General features: G+C 44.0%; 2 protein-coding genes across 5 annotated transcripts; one reads left to right on the top strand and one right to left on the bottom strand.

Annotated features, from left to right (window-relative positions):
• Positions 1–1,818: 1,818 nt before the first annotated feature.
• On the top strand, positions 1,819–9,354 carry naa30 (N-alpha-acetyltransferase 30, NatC catalytic subunit). The gene is made up of 4 exons (XM_085246094.1): positions 1,819–2,879; positions 3,572–3,695; positions 3,905–3,960; positions 5,745–9,354. Exons 1-4 carry the CDS (start codon positions 2,049–2,051, stop codon positions 5,880–5,882), a joined length of 1,149 nt encoding a protein of 382 aa, XP_085102220.1. The 5' UTR covers positions 1,819–2,048; the 3' UTR covers positions 5,883–9,354.
• A 69-nt stretch (positions 9,355–9,423) lies between these two features.
• Positions 9,424–18,386, bottom strand: armh4 (armadillo like helical domain containing 4). Of its 4 annotated transcripts, none has more exons than XM_085246090.1 (8): positions 18,221–18,386; positions 16,209–17,113; positions 14,588–14,959; positions 13,898–14,050; positions 13,618–13,770; positions 13,407–13,438; positions 12,813–12,962; positions 9,424–12,698 (listed from the first exon to the last, which is right to left on the bottom strand). In XM_085246090.1, exons 2-8 carry the CDS (start codon positions 17,089–17,091, stop codon positions 12,624–12,626), a joined length of 1,818 nt encoding a protein of 605 aa, XP_085102216.1. In that variant the 5' UTR covers positions 17,092–17,113; positions 18,221–18,386; the 3' UTR covers positions 9,424–12,623. The 4 variants fall into 4 exon arrangements, with proteins under 4 accessions (XP_085102216.1, XP_085102219.1, XP_085102217.1 ...); XM_085246093.1 differs by having other exon boundaries at positions 12,828–12,962; XM_085246091.1 differs by having other exon boundaries at positions 16,209–17,110.
• Positions 18,387–19,665: the final 1,279 nt, after the last annotated feature.

The following is a 19,665-nucleotide window of genomic DNA, read 5'->3' as shown; positions in this document are numbered from 1 at the left end:
GGATGAAGATGTAACACATACACTGATGGTTGATTTCACCCATTTTGTCTGTTTTGAGATTAAAAGACACATCTCATTTATCTTGTTAAAGAACACCTTGTGAAAAGGATAAGCTTTATGTCTTTGACAAGAGCTAAGCATTACAGTTTTTACAGCTCTTAGAATGAACTCACCCAAAACCTTTGATTCAAATAAATAAGTCATCACCACCAAAAACAACCTTACAGATAAGGGGAGTCAACATATATAAATATTTGGTCAGAATCTGTGTGGATACTAGAAATGCATAATTTATCTTCTCGTTTCCTGAAGTTCTTGTCCTATGAATTCCTGCTGACACTGAATAATTAGAGCACTGTACTGCTATTTTAAAAATATCAAAGTTAATACTCTGTAATGTCATGCTGATTTCAGGCTTACCTAAATGTGTGTGTTTTGTGAGGGGAAAAGCACGTGGTGACACAAAGATGTGTAACACAGTTACCAGGGCATGAGGAGCATCGATACTCAGAAACAGGTACTGTGGTAATAAAACATGGCCCATTGTGTGCAACAGAATAGTACAGTAACAACATTTTTCAGAATCACTTGACTTCCTGTCGTTTGAGTTTCAGTGACCTCACACTTTGTGTTCACCCTCACAGTGTAACAGGGGAAGGACCCCTGTGCAGTCTTCTGCGTTGTTGTCTTCTCCTTCCTATGCTGGCACACAATCTCTCTCCTCTCGCTCTCCACAGGCAGGCTGCTGCCTCCTGTAAAATTTTTGTTTTTGGTTGTTATTTTCTGGGGGGGTTTCTTGGCACATGATATCACAAACTCTGTTCCAATACTCAAACTCATGACTTGTGCACCTGGCAAATTTTATCTGGAGATTATTCCTCTAATGTGAGCCTAGACTATTTTGATTACAAAGACAAATGTATATAGGTTTTGTGGTTGAGCAGGTGATCCGTATGCCAAAGGCTGCTACTGAGGCTTGCCCCAGACCATTTCCTGCATGTCATTCCCTCCACTCTTTCCATGCTTCTCTGTCAGCTCTCTGTACTTTTGTGTCTAATAAAGGTTAAGGAAAAATGAAACCTTAAAAGGAAATAAACGTAATAAAAGTGAAAGAAGAATATGAATATGTTCCTTAGTAGACTAAGGGAAATGGTTAAATGTAAATATAAACAGAAAACAAATTATTTTGTATTATTATCATGTTGAGTGTAATATGAACCGCTGCAGAGTTGTGGTTTTCCTGCTTCACAGCATCCTGGGAATGATGAATTAACAGCAGCCTACAGTATGCTTCTGGAAAGGACAGTAGGCCATGATTGGATACTACTGGACATACACGCACAAACTTGCACCATCTTTGCAGGATGAAGCGACAAACTGGTCGAATGGCGACATCTTGTGGAGAAAATGCAGTGTTGCTGTTGTTGCGCTTACAAAACTATTCCATATGCTAAAGCTTCGGTTTGGCGCCCTCTGCTGGTAAGGAATGATATGTTCTTGGGTTTAACGGGGCAGCAAAAGGACTTCTTCAGTCACCTTTGACTTATCCAGTGTTGAAGAGGTCTGCATTACCACAATGTTGTGAGTACAGTGTGGCAATGCAGGGTACGACACAAACATATGTATTATTTAAAGCAGACAGAACATAAAGGCGAACAGAAGGAGGTAAATATCAATATTGACTGGTTAGATAAATTTGACAAACAATATAAAAAGTTTCACAAGGATGACCAAAAAGAGGCTCGGGGGGCAGGGGGCAATGGAAGTGGGGAAAAACCGTACAACAGCCATGCTTTACACTACTGTCGTAAAACGTGTATGAATGCCGTTGCAATGGCGTTTGCTGCGACGGCACTTTGCGGCAGCAGGGAAATCGAGGAGAAAGCAGCGACAACCATCGCCAGCGGAAACGTTATCGCCCCAGAAAACCCTGGATTTATGCAATATTCGATGAACTAGCTCGTACATTGGTTGTATATGCCTTCGCCTTGTGGATGAAATTGTGTTCAACGTTTTCCAAGTGTCAATCACCACCTTAATGCAGTGGGATGGCCACAGTGCCGCCTGGGCCTAGTAGCGCACTGCCTGCATCCCCGGCTGAAATTCCTCTTTTCCCCGCGGCTGGGAGCGCGGAACCGGCGGTGGAAGACGGCGTGCCGGCGTGCCACGGGGAGCAGTGTGTGCCTGCCGGTACAGGGACGAAGTCTCAGTCGGTAAACGAAGTCAAAAGGTCGGTCAAGAAGAAGCAGAAAAACATGCTAGCGCGAGCTAGCCCGGCGGCGCTTCACCTCAAAATGCAAGCCCGAGAGCAGCAGCAGTTGAACGGCTTGGCAAGCCCCTCAGAGGACCCTGACAGTCACCAGCACGTAGGAAACCGGCCTGACAATCCCAGATCGTCCGTAGACAACTGTGACAACAGCATTGGCAGCAACGAGGAGGCTCCTGCCGCTAGGAACAATAGTGAGCACTGCCAACACGAAGGCCACAGCCCCTGTTCCAAAAACGGCAGTCACTCTCCTCATGGTAACAATAGCGTGAACGGGATGCCGGGTTTCACTACAGCTGAGGCGGCCTGCGAAGCGGGAAAAGAGTTGGACCACACGCCGCCCTCTAGACCTTCGAGTGACGAGCAGCCGGACGCTGCTGGGCCCGGCGGTGAGGAGAGCCAGGCTGACCTGCAGCAGCCGCCGGCCGAGGAGCTCGCCCGGCTCGACTTGAGCGATTCCCCCGGGGATAACCACGGCATCCGCTATGTCCGCTACGAGTCTGAACTTCAGATGCCGTGGATCATGAGACTGATCACCAAGGACTTATCTGAGCCTTATTCAATTTACACGTACAGGTACTTCATCCACAACTGGCCGCAGCTCTGCTTTCTGGTAAGTAGTAGATTGAACGCACCGCTCACAGTTATGAAGTCTGACTGGTTACTCTGAGTTGCAGGAGCATTATAGGAGTTGGGTGTGACAGCTTTGTTTTTCACATCCAAGCCTGTCACAGCTGACCTCCACTGAAGCTAAAGCACACACATGTCAATAACATTTCAGCTCATAAGCTTTGTTTCCATTTTACTGCTGGCAGGCAGTAAACAACCTGTCTTCTGCTGTTACAGATCCAACATTGATTCAGTTTTTTAGGTTATTAATGAATCAAGAAATGTGCCAGCCCACTCATATGTACAGATTTGTAACATAAAGCAATTATAAAATCCTAATCGTCAGTATTAGCAGAGAGTAATGTGCCTTAGGTTTCCTTCTGCATGTGCTGTGTCATGGTAGAATTTTCTGCTTTGAAAACACTGGCCTGCCTTCTTTTCATTCTGTGGCCATCAAGGTCCAAAACATCCCATTTCCAGTTTTGGCTGGATCACCACATGTGACAGAAGAGGAAGTGCTATTTAAAAAAAAAAAAAGAGAAAAAAAAAGGTCAGAGGTCAGCACGTGGAGCCAGCTGAACTGGCAGGATGACAGGAACTTCAGAGGAACGGTTGCTAGGCTGTCAGTGGCCACCCCAGTGGACACTCGTAACCACTGAGCGTGTATTTTTTGCTCTGTGTGTGCATTTCTCGCAGGCCATGGTGGAGCAGGAGTGTGTCGGAGCCATTGTATGTAAGCTTGACATGCATAAGAAGATGTTTCGTCGAGGCTACATTGCCATGCTGGCCGTGGATTCGAAACACAGAAGGAAAAGCATCGGTGAGATCTCGGCGCTCCTCTTCAGAATATTCAGTCTCTCCCTTCACCGTCTTCTCTGCTGTCCCGGGCAACCAAATCTCTTTATGCAAATGCACCGTTTAGATAGACTCTGCACTCAGAGTGATGAGTAACATTATACTTTAATATATTGGAGATGGAGGCCATACATGGGTTTAGCTTCTTACTTAGAGTCCACTGTTTTGTTTCAGGTACTAATCTGGTGAAAAAGGCCATCTATGCCATGGTGGAGGGCGACTGCGACGAGGTAAGCGAGCTAGACCCAGTGGCGCTGTTTATGAACCAAACTTTAACACATTTGCACACATTACATAAGAGCCGTTATTCAAGCCAGAGTGCCAGCATATTCAGTCATACTGTGAAAATATGCATCCTACATAAAATCAATAGTATAAGCACATGTTACACTGTTGGCATTCCATTCTAAGTTGTAGGTTTTCTGAAAGGAACACAAACCGAAAGAGAGAACATTTATAGCTGTTTAAAGCCGTTTTTATTTCAAGGTCCAGTTTTCCTGGGCTGTCCTTCACTTATCTAAACTAGCTGGTAACCTTGATCCTCTACCATAAACTATTTCATATGCTCTGCCTCTCCCTGAAAAGCCAAACATGCACGCTGCTTCCTTTGCAGACTTTGAATTCCTCTAGAAGATGAAACATGTGATACAGCGTTACGATTTCTTCAGTCTCTTTGCTGGTTGAGACCAAAGAGCTGACACTCTGATACAACCCAGCAATATCCAGTGCTTTGAATGTGTACACACAAACGGTACATGTTTTTATAGGATATGTTTTTACTTATTTAAAAAAAGAAAAAGAACAAGCAAATGTGTGGGTGGGTCTTTAGTGTCCTGTGCTCGTGCTTTCTATCCAAATATCTTCTCTTATAAAAGCAGTGATTTGCAATAGCAACTTAAATATTGCACCTACAGCTTGTTAGCTACCAAGATATAACACACAAGTAAGGTAGGTTTAGAGTTTGAGTATTTATTGGTCACAGTTGCAGTTGAAGGTTTCTAAGGTGAGGAAACGCTGTCACTATATACTGTACAAGTGCATATTGATGTCTAAAGTGTTTGCTGTCCCCTGAAAATATTTCAGCTGTTAATTTCATTTCATTTGTATAACGTTAAATCACAGCAAGAGTCACCTCAGAGACCCCATGATAATGCAGAAAATACTCCAACAGCCTCTTATGAGCAAGCACTTGGTGACAGTGGGAAAGAAAAACTCCCCTTTAACAGGAAGAAACCCTAACTATATATGCTTTATCAAGAAGGAAATGTTAAACTTAAAAGTAGAGACTGTCTCCTGAATCCAAATTGGGAGCTGGTTTCACAGAAGAGGGGCTGAGAGCTGAAGGCTCTGCCTCCCATTCTACTTTTAAATATTTTAAATATCCTAGGAACCACAAGTAAGCCTGAGAGCGAAGTGAAGTGCTCTGTTGAGAGTCTTTAAGATAAGATGGGGCCTGATTTTTCAAGACCTTGTATGTGAGGAGATGGATTTGAAATTTAATTCTGGATTTGACAGGGGCCCAATAAAGAGAAGCCAATATGGGAGAAAAATGCTCTTTGCAATGTTTATAGGGGTCTTATCCTGTGGATTTGCTGGACCTCCACTGTCTTGGACTGGGCTGTTTCTCAAATTAGTAGCAGATGTACCAGCTTTTCATCTGTTCTGGTTAGAGTGGCTAATATTGAGGACCACCACAGTGGTGACTGAACAGCCCTCCTGTCTAGAAAAGGCCTGGAGCTAGCAGGTTAGGAGCAAGGGAGTGAGGTTTGTTTAACAGAAAATCAGTCTCGAATGGCTGAAAAATGGGGACAAGTAAAGGCAGTGTATGGTGAAAAAGAGAGGAAATTTTATGTTGATCCCATGATGGCAAACGAGTTCATTTTCAGTATTGTTAACTTTTTTTTTTATTCTTCAGGTAAAGAGTTCAAGTCCAAACAATCACGAACGACCAAATAACGAGTACAGGCTCCAAAATTCAGTCAGCTCACTCACGCACTCATTTGTGTGTTCCCAGGTTGTTTTGGAGACTGAGATCACCAACAAATCAGCCCTGAAGCTCTACGAAAACTTGGGTTTTGTCAGAGACAAGCGGCTCTTCAGATACTACCTGAACGGAGTGGACGCGCTGCGGCTCAAACTGTGGCTCCGCTAGCAGAAAACAGAAGGGATGGGAGGAGGACGGGACAGCAGGTGCTGTTCACCTCGAACACTTATCAGCTTGACAGCCTCAGCTCTGCCCTGGTCATTTCACTCTTATAGTCACACATACAGACACCTACACACACACACACTTACACATATACCTGTGTCCAAGGAGTATGCACATAAGTATGCATAAAACAAGCAGACACACCCTCCTTTTATCCTTGACCTCTGAACAAGCGTTTAGGCAGAAATGGACTGAAATCCCACCAGGTGTTACACGACGGGGGGGGTCTCCCGCTGCCTTCTGTGACAAGGGCGGGGCGAGTGAGGGTGACCTCATTGAATGGGGGACATTGCAACCTTGGAAGCTCGGGGGCGCCTGTTCGACCAGGTGTGAGGCAGCTCAAGTGAGGATGTGCATCCAGACTCCACCCCCTACAAAAAAATAACAAAACAAAAAGGACAAGGCACCACACCAAAATCCTGCAGAACCTGGGACAAAGCAGACTTTTAAAAAACACAAGGAAAAAACTTTAAAAAAAAAAAAATCATCACCACATGAAACAAGGAAGTGGAGCGGTAAACACAGACTGGGAAGATATTTGTGGAGTTCATTTTTGTTTTGTTTTCTCTTTTTTAACCTTATATGTTGGGCAGGGGGACGGAAAAAGCTATAGTTTGTGTGTTTGTACCGCCTGGTGTTTTTCAGAAAGCAAGTGGCTTTTGTTTTTTGTTTTTGTCATTTGCCGTTGGTTTCACTGTGAGCGAGTGAAGAACACGTTTGTATGACTGCGCGTGCTTGGTATGTTTTTGTCTCCCCATCCTGTCCAGCAGGTGCAGCACCCCCTCCCCCGTTGCTGCTGCTGCTGCCGCTGCTTCCATCACCTGCCTCAGCCCCCAGGACTGAAGCCTGTAAAGATATGCATGCTTTTTGTTTCAATGTGAGTGCGGGAATAAGAGCTTGTCGACTAACTCAGACTGAGGCCAATCCCCAACTCCCTCTCCAAGAAGCCCATCCTGTGTTTGTGTACGCATGTTGGCGCAGAGCAGCTGATTGAAACAAATCACTCCATTAGCACCTCAAGCTTTGCCCGACTCGTGGACCGTTTTAAGCTTCGGTGTCTTCATCGTCAAACCTAGACAGGACGTGGGTGAGGAGTTTTTTTTCTGTTTGCTTGTTTTTTTGCAGATCATAACTTATTTTTTCTCCCCAAATGCACTGACAGCTACTGGAAAATCCCCCCCCTCTCAAAACAAAAAGGAGAATACAGCATGTTTAAAAGAGACTCCTCACCAATGATGGTGTGGTCCGACCTCTCCTCTCCTACTAATTTGCAATATTAGCCTGAATCTCCTCGTCGTGAGTGCCACTCAAACCTATCAGCGCCGACAGCCGCGGCCACAGCGATCTGCCCGCTGAGTGGGCAAACCTCTGCAGCCGCTTCCGGTCCACCAAAGCGCGAGATCAGAGACAAAGTGTTACGTATGCTGGATTCCTGGATGAGTGTGCTGTGTGCGTGCAATTTAAATTAAAAAAAAAAAAAAAAAAAAAAAAGCGAAAAATTGAGAAGTATTCTTACCAGATTATATTTTATTCTTTTGTTCACTTTAACTTTGTTTCCATTTGTCTACTTGACACCTGTATAACCTCATGCCGCTCTCAAGCGGCCGAGTCCACAATGCACTTCCCGGGCGCGTTAACCCGACGCACCGCCAACCTCGCTATAACATTCTAAGATCTCCTTTCCTGCGAACGGATGCGCCCGGGCAGTCCGACGACACACTAAAGCGGCAAAGAAAGCTCGCTTGAACAAAGGTCAGATGCACTTCTTTGGAAATTTGCTGCAGTGTGTATGCGTGAGTATGAATGTGTGTCTCCTGCTGTTTTTGACAATGGTATGGATCATGTTCTGTTAGACCTTTACATCTCTACTTTCAGAGTCCCCCACCCCACCCTGTCCCTGCCCCGTACAGGAAAATCGAGCCTCTAAAAGGTGCTGCCATTTTGTTCTGGCCTTATAAGGACAACAAGAACTCCTTGTTAGATACAGGAAGGAACAAAAAAAAGTGGACCTTTATTTTTCAGGAGTAGGGTTAGTGCTTGGTGTTGTAGCGAAGGCAGAAAGACGGATTGCAGTGGTTGTTGATGGGCGAAAAAACCTCTTTTTTTCACAGGTTGCAAATGCAAGAACAAATTATGCAATTGGGCATCTGTGTGCTTTTTCTCCACAATATTGAAAGTAGAAAGCACCACAGCGGGCTGCCATGTGGCACTATTTCAATTCTTTCTTTCTTTTAAAATCTGCTGCACCAGAACAGACACATGCTTTCAGCAAACATTCACAGGGAGTTTTAATGTATTAGGGTTTATTCCCCCTTTTTCAACCACTGAGCTGAGCTGGTACACCCCCAGGAGCCGAGGACTGGAAGGGAGAGTAGATGTTTACAGAGTCGCCACCCACATAATGGTCTGTCTATGTAAGTTTGTGTCTGTATGCATTTGGAACAATGGACAACTTTTGTTTTTTCAGATTTGTATACGAGTGTTCTTTACGTTGAATATATTGAAAGCATGTTTTTTTTTTTGTTTTTTGGTCATCTGTTGGGTTTGGGGCGAATTGTGGTGATTTATCAGATTTGATTTTTATCTTTAATTTCTGTGCTACTTTAACCCCATCCAGAGATGATGTGAAAGTACAAAAACAATCTATAGATCCCCGAACGCCAACTATTACCTTTGCTGCTCATCAGACACTGTTTAGATTTTTATCAAACTACTTGTGGTTTACTCTGGAGGTCCCACCCATCTTCCTCATTCAAACAGAGGTGTTTTCAGTTTTGAAGGAACTGGGTCTCTTTGCCTCAGTCATGCCAAACTGTCGCGGTTCCATTAGGGTATATATGGGCATTACAGCCTGCCACAGTGGCTGTGTTCAGATCACGCTCACAGACCGAAGGGCTTCGTCATCAATAATCAGTTTGGAGCTGTGCCTTGTGGCGTTGCATCCATTACCCAGTTTTCTCTCAGAGACTCAGTTTTGCCCTGAAATGACATCAGAAACAGTTGTTTTTCTTCCCCCTCCCCTCATCCTGATCATCCACTGTGCTGTCATGACCTCGGGTGACTGAAATCCTAAATTTATAACCCTTAATTTCTCAGTTGATGTAAGTTCATTGATCAGATAATTATTATTAGCATTTGTTTTGGCAGTCGATGTGTGACACAAAACCACACAAGCGAGCAGCTGGTCCACAGGGGCTTTCTGCAGCCTTTCTACCATCTACGAAGTGTGAAAAGAGGAGAGCAAAAGTTTTGTTTTTCTTTTCTTTGCATGTCTGTTTTTCTCTGTTCCTCTTCCTGTCCCCTCTTGATTTATTTTTGATCCGGAAATGTCCAATAGCTTTTATTTAATGTGGAAAAAGAACACAGAAATAAATTATTAGATTTTTTTTCTTTTCTTTTTTTTAATGCTGTAAAACTGGGTTGTCTTGTCTGCTGTCTGAAGCGGCTGTATCTGTGTGTCAAAAAAAAGAAGTCACAATCAGACATCAAAAAGAGCTGTTTATTTGATCACATCCACATCAAGAGGGGGGAAAAGAGTCTACCATTTTACATCACACATACCCTAAAACAGTATTATATTGTATAAACAGGCATTTGTTCATTAAGCATGTCAGATGGTTCATGAAGTTACAGAAAATGTTTTTTTTTTCCCAAACAAAAGACACTTTATTAACATTGGGATAACAAATGTGCATCAAATACCTAGAACTGCTTTGTGCCTCTTTTCTGTCTGGACTGCAGCAGAGAAGTTTCTTGAATTTATCTTTCAAAAACGAGATTTTAAACTTAACCTGACTTCTGCTCATTTTATCCAAGCAAGGTAAAATTCTGGTTCGAGAGCGTCCGACAAAACCCTTCACGTCAGCAGCAGATCAGCACACACGGAAATATGAATCTGCTTTCTTGTCTCGTGTTTGTGCTCTTCCAGCCAATAGGAACACTTAATTTATGGGAAATCTCTGCAGCAAGTCGGCGTATGTATCGACTGAAGCTCAGTCATGCACTTAGGGACAAAAATGGAGTTGTAAGTGGCAGTGAGTTCATATCGCATTATGCTACATACTTTTATAGGATGGTGGTATTTTGCACGTGTTTCTCACAGTAACTAATATGAACAGATGCCTTTCAATAAAACGTTTGCATTTGCACAAATTTCACACTTTAAACCAAGCAAATGTGACAGGTTCTATCGGGAATAGTTTGACATTTTGGGAGAAAATGCTTATTTACTTCCTTAACCTTCTAAGACCCAAACTCTTCCACAGCATGCATCTTTAATCCCTCTTTGATATTTGGGCATATCGGGGCCCGATGAATGTAAAAACAAAGAAATACCAGATTTTTTTTTTGTGGGGGGGGGGGGTTACCTGATTTTTGTTTCTAAGAAAAATGAGGGCCACAAATGAGGATATTCGTTTAAAATTTCGACAGAAGAGTAGCAGTATAATGTCCTCGTAAGTGGATATCAGGCCCTTGTAGAGCAAAATTTAGTATTTGGGTCTAAATAACCAAAAATGTGATGTCCACATATGTGGATGCCAGGTCCTAGGAGGTTAAGAAGAGTTGGAAAAGAGTTTAATACTACTATGATGTCTGTCAAGTGTGTGTGAAGATAATATAGATGGTAGAGACTTCTAGTACTTTGCAAAGCTCTTGAGCTGCGCTTCATTTCTTTGTCTGGCTGCTTGGAAATAAATACAGACAGACTTTATTTTTTTAGAGGTGTAACTTCAAAAGTTCTCCAGGCTTTTCTTTGGCATGAAATTGGCTGCTTTTTCACTTAATTTCAGTCCAGTCCTTCTACCTGACCATTTTCAGAGGAATGTTCATTTTGTAATACTGACCTATGAATCATTCAAGAATAAAAAAGGCACCTAACTCAAGAGATTAACCAGTGTAATAGACAACTTGGTGAAGAACCAATTTAAATTGTACCTTTAGGCAGTTTGTTAATAGCAGCCTGTCACTTGATTTGTTTCCATTTCCAGTTTGACAGATATGAAACCGTATTTTTAGACCAACAAGGTGACTCCTAAAGAGCTATTAGCAAAAAATACTGGCATGTCTTGGCATGGTGTTCAGTGTGGCCTTAAACTATTTGAGGAAAAAAGAAGTGGCAGACGTAAAACTACAGCAGATGAACAGTATTTGAAAGTCCTGTCCTTAAGAAATTGGAAAAATCCAGCAAAGACCTGGCCCTTCAGTTGATCCGTCTTCACTGAAGCCTCATCAGAAATGATCTTAGTGCTCTCTGTAGCTATCGAGAAGCTATTTTTAAGGAAGGGGGGAAATGGAGAAAAGACCGAGGTATGCAAGAGCTGGACTGAAAATCATTGGCAAGAGGTCTTACGGAGTGATGAATGAAAATCTTCAGATTTTGGTTAATTATCAATAAATACCATGGAGGTCAGAAGAAAGATGCAAAAATAAGTGTCCAACAATCACTTAACTGCGTTCTGTCATGGTTTGAGGCAGCGTTTCAGCCAGTAGTTTTGGGGATCTTGTCAAAATTGATGGAATGCCAAAGTACTGTCAGAGCCACAGCTTAATTATTATTTTTTTTAGCAATGCAGTAAAAGCATACCTGACAGAGTAATACTATCAGTTGTGGATTGGGCTTCTCACAGCCTGGACGTCAACATTATTGAAGCAGCATTATTGAACAGAACAAAAGGCAGCCAACATCCAAAGAAGAGTGTTGAATGTCCTTCAAGAAGCCTGGAGAACTGTTCCTGAAAACTTAAATAACAAGAAAGCTGCTTAAGAGAGTTCAAGCTGTTTGCAGCTTTAAATAAAACACTACCTGTTTACCAAATTAATTGCAAAATAGTAAGAAATGCAGGGCGTATCAAGACTTTTGCACAGTCCTGTAGCTTTTTTTTTAGCTCAGTAGCTTTTAGCTTACCTTTGCCTGAAGCTTGCCTAACTCTGTCTGATGGTTAGAAAATAATTAAGAGGACACTAATACTTTAAATTTCTTCTATTGTTTTTTTTAAAGATTGATTTCGTAGTGAGTTCTGGAAATGTTAGCCAACATGTTTGTTATCGTTGGACCAAGCTAGGCTAGCTGTTAGTTTCAGTTTACAGACAGATATGCTTCCAGTGATCTAATCCAGCTTCCTGTAAATTAGCAGTTTTCCCAAAATTATTGAAGTCTAGGAATACATAAGACTTTATTTACACTAACACAACTGACCCCCAGTCAGCTACATGTACTACATGTAATGTATTTACATTATTTGTGTCAGGTCACTTTTCATTCAATGTATAACTTGACGGAAAACATGCTGGCTTTCACATCCCCCCCTTTTAATTTGCCAGCAACACTTCCATCCTACGAATACCGCTCCCTCAATGCATTATTATTTTTATTTATTTAGTTATTTTTGTTGTCAAAAAAGGTGGAAAACACCAATCCTACCACACTCTTAGACTCAGCAGCATCTGACAACATTTAGACAAGTGCTCAGATAATTTCAGAAAGGGAGGTGGGTGCCTGGTTGACCTGTGCGCCACCTATGCAAATACTGCCCTATGCTCAGTCCCTTTCAGTGGATCAGAGGAGTCATACCCAAACAGCCCCAGGGTAAGTGGAGATGCAGTAGCGATGGGGGTGTTTGCTAAACATCCAGTTTAGGAGCAATAGCGGCTGGTCACCAACAAAAGAGGCCCAAAAGGTTCTCATCAGAATTCGTCCTCAGAGCTGTCGGCCAGCAGCATGGCTTGGTCCTGACGGCTGGTGCCGGGTTCTCGGGGTTGCTGGAGAGGGAAAAATCATTTTAAGGTTGAGCTTATGCATTTAAGATCCACAGAGACCTGCTCCATGTGACTGGTCAACAATAACGAGTGAAAACAAGAAAGTAAGTTATTGACCTCCTGCTGTCTGACCTTCCTCCTCTGGTGTTTAAAGCTGTTCCTCCTCTTGCGGTGAATCATCCTGATGCTGTAGAGGGCGCCAACAATTAGCAGGGCCCCTGTGATACCGATACCCACAGGGGCCAACATCCCGGACACGTAACCCGCCTGTAGAGGGTGATGGCATAGAGGTCAAACCCAAACCTATCCATCCATCATCTTTCACCATCTTCCACTTATCCGGGGCTGGTTCATGGGGGCAGCATTCTCAGCAGAGAAGGCCAGACCTCCCTCTCCCCAGCCGCCACCTCCCGCTTATCCACCCCCAACCCTATACAGATTAGCTAACATACTGTAGTTGATTATGAAAAATGACCTAAGCATTCTTTATTAAGTATACCTGGCACGAATCTATATTTTGATCGTCATCAAACTATTTTAACTGTGCAACCCACTGAAAACTATGAACATGTAACAAATATTTACACTATGCACCTTAAAGAAAACCCTGGCAGCTCAAAAGAAAAAGATATATCAGTGAGTCATCCGTCGCCTCATGGCAAGGTAAAAGAAAAATTGACCTTTTTTACAGACAGCAGAGGGTAGGCTTACCTTTTCTCTGATTAGCTCCACCCAGCTACGCACTGGGAGAAAAGAGACATTCGTTTATCAGAGCAACAGATCTGAAAATTGATAAGCTGAAAATTTCTTTATTTTTGTAGGTCTTTTATAAGAGGGCAACACATGTTTGCAGAAGTGCTAATACTAAAAGTTATGTCCCACTGCTGATTAAAAATATGGGTTAGAAATTGTGTTCTCATACTCAGCCCCTGGTTGCGTTGAACCCAGACGGGAGGTGGTGGGATGAGACTGTATGGAGGCTGCGTCGAGGATGTTTTAGATGTTTCTGTTTGGTCTTCTTCACTGTCTTCTTCCACCGATTCCTCAGAGTTCTCAAAGTCATCTTCCAGGTCCTCTGTGGAGAATAATGAAAAATCATCCAGGAGCGTTGGAGGATGTACAGAGGGACACGTGTTATGACTGAACATGAACATTTTCGCAAATGGAGTGGCTTGTAGGTGGCATTTAAAAAACTGTCCTACCCTCAGAGTCCATCTCCTCTGATGTGGATTTGTGTGCTGGCTGATGGGTTGTCATGGTTACCATTGTCATTGCTTGCTGGAAAGATGAGAGGGAGGGGCCGGCCGAGGACACGTTGTCTTCCAGGTTTAGTGTCCTCGCAGAGACTACGTTTGCTAAATGAAAAACAGAATAAGAGGACAGCAGGAGCAGTGTGAGCACAGCTGTACGTGTTTGCAAGAGCGCAACTTCAAAAGCCATGCACAGTATACAATACTGCTGTCTCTGCAGCTGTTGGGTCAATTCATGCCACAATGAAGTGGTAGTGATGAAAGATTCAACCACTTTGTCAGTGTCAGACGGAGTCTGGCAAGAAGCAAACTTAGAAAAGGTAAATGTAAACGTGAAACCTACCAATAAAGGCCAAAAAACTTCACCTCCACCCACCGAGGCGACTTCACACAGAGAAAATGTTCAGTGTTGTTGAACAGTTAAAATTTCTGATCCCTATTATAGTTCTACTTTGGCACCACCGTGAAATACTTTTAATTTGTAGGAAATTGACTAAATCTTGAAAAAAAACTGAATGGCAATGTTGATTTTATTTATATGGCACATTTACACATTACACACAGACTATATGTATGATTTTATATCATGATTCCATATGATCTAATATCCACATTCGGGTCGTGCCACATCATCTGTCTCACCTTTCACCGAATGGTCGTCCGGCTCAGTTCTGACTTGCTGCTGAGAAGCAGATGGACCCGAGGAACTGAATGGCTCTAGGAGCTCGCTGCCAGATGTCTGCCAAGGTGACGTCCAGTCTGGAATAAGGACGGGTGAGGCATGTGATGGACCGTCTCTGTCACTCTCTACGGTGACCAGCTGGTCCAGACCTGCCTCTGACCGAGGAAGCCCTCTGGGCCGGCTGCTGCCTGACACGTGGGTGACCGCTGCTGCTGCCGCCGTCGCACTCTCAGATGTGATGTCTTCAAAAGGCTCAAAGATGAGAGGGAGAGCCTCCGATGACATTGTGGCCTCTGTGGATTCATCCTGGGGCATTGGGAGGGCAGTTTCCGCTGCAGGTGGTGCCAAGACAAGCTCAGAGTCACATGGAAAATCACTGTGTGTAGCATCACAATCTAATTGAAACGTTTCCGATCAGCTGGCTTTTATTTATTGACTGAACGAAGACAAATGACGATGAGACAGGCGTCTCGCTGTCTCTCTACACACATTTCAGCTGACTGCTAAAATTAAAAATGTATGTTTTCTACAGAGAAGCAGCAGCTGTATTCAGCACATACTGTAGCTTATGTAGTATTTATGACAGAAAGCGGCCCTTTGAAACAGCTTCTTTGCTCACACAGCTTTCTCATTATAAACTGCTTCAAAACAATGCAGCAAAGGCACAATGAAAAGAAGATGGTTTGGAAAAAAATGTTCTTTTGAGATAAGAGGCTAGCACACAGGAAGGGGGGCTGTCACAAGAGAAACTGTTACTACCTTTAGTCCAAAGCATTCTGAAGGAGGTGGAAAAATGCTTCTGAACGCTGCAATCCTTTTACATAAGACTATTTTGGGAGTTGAGTTTCCTTTGCCATTGGGAGAAAGTCTCATCAAACAGACAATCCTCACATGGACGCACACTGGCTCAGACAGACGTCTTTAATCCAATTCCCTGTCCTGACTCACTGAATAATAACCAGCTTGGCCCTTTCACAATAGCCTGAATGGAGAGTATGAAGGGTGAGAAGGAGTGAGAGGACATTCGGGGCTAAACATATATATACATATATATTTATATATATGTATATATATATATAGAGAGAGAGAGAGAGACAGAGGAGGGGGCTGACTCCTCCACGGAGCTGTATAACGTACCTTGCCACCAGCCTTTTCCAGGCTTGTGTGTGTGTGTGTTCTTTTTTTTCAGACTCGAGTCAAGAATAGAAAGTAATTAGACTGCCATGGGTCCCAGCTGGGGTTCAAAGTGGAGTCTGCAAAAGGAGGCGCCTTCTTTGCCAATCATCAAAGGCAAAATCCGCTGCTGGATATGCCATTCCTATTTCTGCCATACTTTTTAATGAAGCCCTATGAAACCCTGCGAAATCTAGCAAGCTGGAATGTTGTTGGAACAAATTCTTACTGGGGTGACGATTACTGTGGAGCAATACCTCGCACACTTTGAAGGCATACTGTGACTTTTTAGTGTGCACATGTGCAACTGATGAAGAATCAGGGAGTAGAGGGAGTGCCACCCCAATAAAATGAAACTGTGCATGCCTATTTTATGCTAACATTAATCGCATAACTGTCCTGCCTTACCTCCGCCGAGTCTTGCTGCTTCAGTCCACAGACTTTCCGGGCCATCCTCTCTGGGTATCAGGCTTGGTCCGATTTCAGGTAAAAATGGGTCTGGTAGTGAGGACATAGTTGTGCTGTCATGGCCCCAAATTCCCAAAGGTGAAGAGGTCTGATGGGTAAAAACATGAGGGGTGGGACTGTGGGAGGTCTGGGTCCAGAGGGAAACAGAAGGATTTGGAGGTTCTGGCAAACTTCTTTCTGTGTCTTTAGCCCAGTGAGAATCAAAGCTTTTTGTCCCATATGCTCCAGCGGGGTTACTCTTTTGGCTGTACGAAGTCTGCAGGTGTGATGGTGCTGAAGTGGAGGTCAGTAATCTACTTGGAGTCCGTTTTCGGGTACTGGTGTCCATTTCCGACTGCTCTGTCCCACCTGTTGGAATTAAATGCTCACCGTGAACTGGTGCATCCTCCTTTTTGCTCTCTGAATCCACAGACTCTGACTGCTTTTCAGAGTCTCTCATCTCAGATGTGCTCCCGATCTTCTCTATCTCGGCGCTTTGGCTCCATGCCTCTCCACCAGCCTCACTCAGCCTAGATCTTCCATCAAGACTGTCCCCATTTTCTGTCTGCGTCACTGCATCAGTCCCCCTGGGTCGTTCATGTGGGCCAGTCCCTCCTCCTCCACCTACATTCACTGTCAGGTCACTCTCATGTCTGGAATCTGATGGTGTAGGTTTTAAATCTGTAGCATGTGTTGACCCGGTGGTTGTTATCGAGCTGGCACACAGTCCTTCACAGGAGCCGGCGTGCGTAGGGCTGAAGTGTGGGAGATTTAACGGGGCTCCGTAGACACAGAGACACGTCCCAGTCAGTAGGAGGTGATGGAGCATCCCAAGCATCAGCATCTCTGGCTCTTCTCAGTGCCTGCTGACAGTGAACAGAAATGACACATGCTAACAGGCTTAACAGAGGTGTAACCAATCCCTACCTACAACTTCTACGCCTTGTCTCCCAGCTGACATATACAGACATGGACAAAGCAACGGTGGCGGTGCTTGAGAATGGAGACGGACACCCAGCAGGGCCAAGTTAGAAAGTTTTTCAACTATAGATTAAAGGGTCAGAATGCAAACTGTGTTTAATTTGAGATCGCCATTGATAACCACAGAGAAGAGGATTAACAGAGCATTTCTGCCTCCCTCTGCTTTGATGTTGCGCTTGCATTTTTTTTCTTTTCTTAATGCGGATGAAATTCCCTTTCATCTCTGACTCTTTTGTTCGTTTTTGTATAAACAGAAGGAGCTGCTCAGTGGGAGAGAGAAGCAGAGAGAGAAAGAGAGGGAACCTGACACAGCAATCCTCAGCACCCCTCCACACTTCACCTATAAATAGCACCAGGTTTTCTATCCTCTAGGATCCTCTTCAGATGGCTCCATGAAGAATTTGTACATTTCCACTCAACTGCATCCAGCTCAAAACAGAGCGTTCCTCAGAAAGGATGTGTGTGTGCTCACGGTCCAATTGCACACTGGATTTAAAGACATTTAAAGAAAATCACGTACCATGTTTGCTGCTTCATTTGATGTGATAACAAAGGCCAACTAATGATCAATCACTGCTGTCAAAATGAGAGAGATGGCTAGTGCATGCAGGGTTGACACCCTTCTTATTGCCTGAGTCAGACGAGCGTCTGAGTGAAATTCTTTCAGCAGTGATGATGCACAGAACTGCATGTTACAGGATAAACCACTATCCTGCCTTCCACGGAATCAATACAGTTGATACACTCAGCCGGTACGCTCATGCAGTCCCCCACATGACAACACGATCACCCGAGAATTTGGGTTGTAAACAAAATTCACACTGCGGTGTTGAATCATACTTCTCGAGTCTGCACAGAAAGGAGCGATGCACAGGCTCACGGGCACCGATGCATTCCCCCAAGGCGCATCACCCATCACATTCGGGTGTCGAAAGCGAGATTTTGCATTAGGCAAGAATTAAAGTCGCGCAGAGCTAAAAATAGAGTGTTACCTTGTGGAGTTCATGACGGGTTTCTTTGCTCGGAGGACGCGGAGCTTCTCTCGCAGTGCGCGAAGAAAAACGAGAGTCGGACACGCACACAAATTCAGCGCTGTGGAAGGCAAGATGTTGGAGAGGCTTGTTGTTGTGCAGCTCAGCGTCACTGACTCAAAGTCAGCCTACGTACCTCCGCCTGCTTCTGAAGTGCTGCCACCAAATGCTCCAAAGCTGCAAGATTTATCATGAACTGACAGCCAGTGCTCTGATTCAAATGTTCAGATGCTTCTGTCACTTCTTTCTTTTTTTCTGTTTCGTCTCTAATGCAGACTTGTGCAGTTGTTCCCAAAGGGTCACTTCATGCTGGTGGTGGTGCTGAATAGACAGCTCCCCCCACTTAAAACTGCTCGGCTGCTCCTCTGTGTGAAAAGAGGAGAGTGGACAAGTTCTCGAGTTCTTAATAAAAATATTTATGAATTCACTTTAATTGTCACAGAAGCCAGATGCATTGGGCTACATTAGATTAAAAGCAGCACTTATGGGCCTGTACTTATGGGGTGGTCCATTTTTTGGCGCAGCGTGTTTAGAAAAAATGCGTCTCAGCTGTTCCGATACTCCTGACATATAAGTTGATCACTAAAGGTTTTTCTCTTAGTAGAAGAAGATATCCTTAATGTGATCATTTGAGATGTTCGATCCAAATATCTATAGTATCACCAATACCAATTCCAACACTGGAATTGGATCGATACTAGCCTCATACGATCGGTACTTCGGTGTGTTTTGTTGGGTTAACTAATTATTGTAAAGAATAAAAAATGACAGTGATTGGGTGATCATTAAGATGTGTTCAGAATTTTCAAATTGATTATGTCTCATTTCATAAATCATGGCCAGGGTAAAAGTCTCAGGTTCAGTAGTCGTGGCCCTGTATTTACTTGCTATTGGATCTATGGCACGGATCTAGTGATCATTTCAGTCACATACCTCTGGCTGTGAGTACAGAGGTATGTGCGATCGTGGGCGATCGTGGCTCAAGAGTTGGGAGTTCGTCTTGTAATCGGAAGGTTGCCGGTTCGAGCCCTGGCTTGGACAGTCTCGGTCGTTCTGTCCTTGGGCAAGACACTTCACCCGTTGCCTACTGGTGGTGGTCAGAGGGCCCGGTGGCGCCAGTGTCCGGCAGCCTCGCCTCTGTCAGTGCGCCCCAGGGTGGCTGTGGCTACAATGTAGCTTGCCATCACCAGTGTGTGAATGTGTGTGTGAATGGGTGGATGACTGGATATGTAAAGCGCTTTGGGGTCCTTAGGGACTAGTAAGGCGCTATATAAATACAGGCCATTTACCATTTACAGAAGCACATCTCACCTGTTGCTCAAAACTTGTGTTTGCAAGGAGCAGCCAATCAGAATAATGTGGTTTAAAGGTATATAGAGAACTAAAACGGCTTATTTCAGACATGA

The sequence above is a fragment of the Mchenga conophoros genome, linkage group LG15 (assembly GCF_057382185.1).
Source record: "Mchenga conophoros isolate Kocher_MC1m ecotype Shallow Benthic linkage group LG15, M_conophoros_male_GT1.1, whole genome shotgun sequence".
Taxonomy (NCBI): Eukaryota; Metazoa; Chordata; class Actinopteri; order Cichliformes; family Cichlidae; genus Mchenga; species Mchenga conophoros.
This window is presented reverse-complemented; position numbering and strand designations above follow the sequence as displayed.

Bases quoted from the DNA above. Each gene is read 5' to 3' on its own strand.
- armh4 (XM_085246090.1), bottom strand. From the start codon at position 17,091: ATGCTGATGCTTGGGATGCTCCATCACCTCCTACTGACTGGGACGTGT. The intron at 14,051-14,587 runs GTGAGACAGATG...TTTTTCATTTAG, and splicing joins GGACGACCATTCGGTGAAAG to CAAACGTAGTCTCTGCGAGG. The intron at 13,771-13,897 runs GTAGGACAGTTT...TATTCTCCACAG, and splicing joins AGAGGAGATGGACTCTGAGG to AGGACCTGGAAGATGACTTT.
- naa30 (XM_085246094.1), top strand. From the start codon at position 2,049: ATGGCCACAGTGCCGCCTGGGCCTAGTAGCGCACTGCCTGCATCCCCG. The intron at 3,696-3,904 runs GTGAGATCTCGG...GTTTTGTTTCAG, and splicing joins ACACAGAAGGAAAAGCATCG to GTACTAATCTGGTGAAAAAG. The intron at 3,961-5,744 runs GTAAGCGAGCTA...GTGTGTTCCCAG, and splicing joins TGGAGGGCGACTGCGACGAG to GTTGTTTTGGAGACTGAGAT.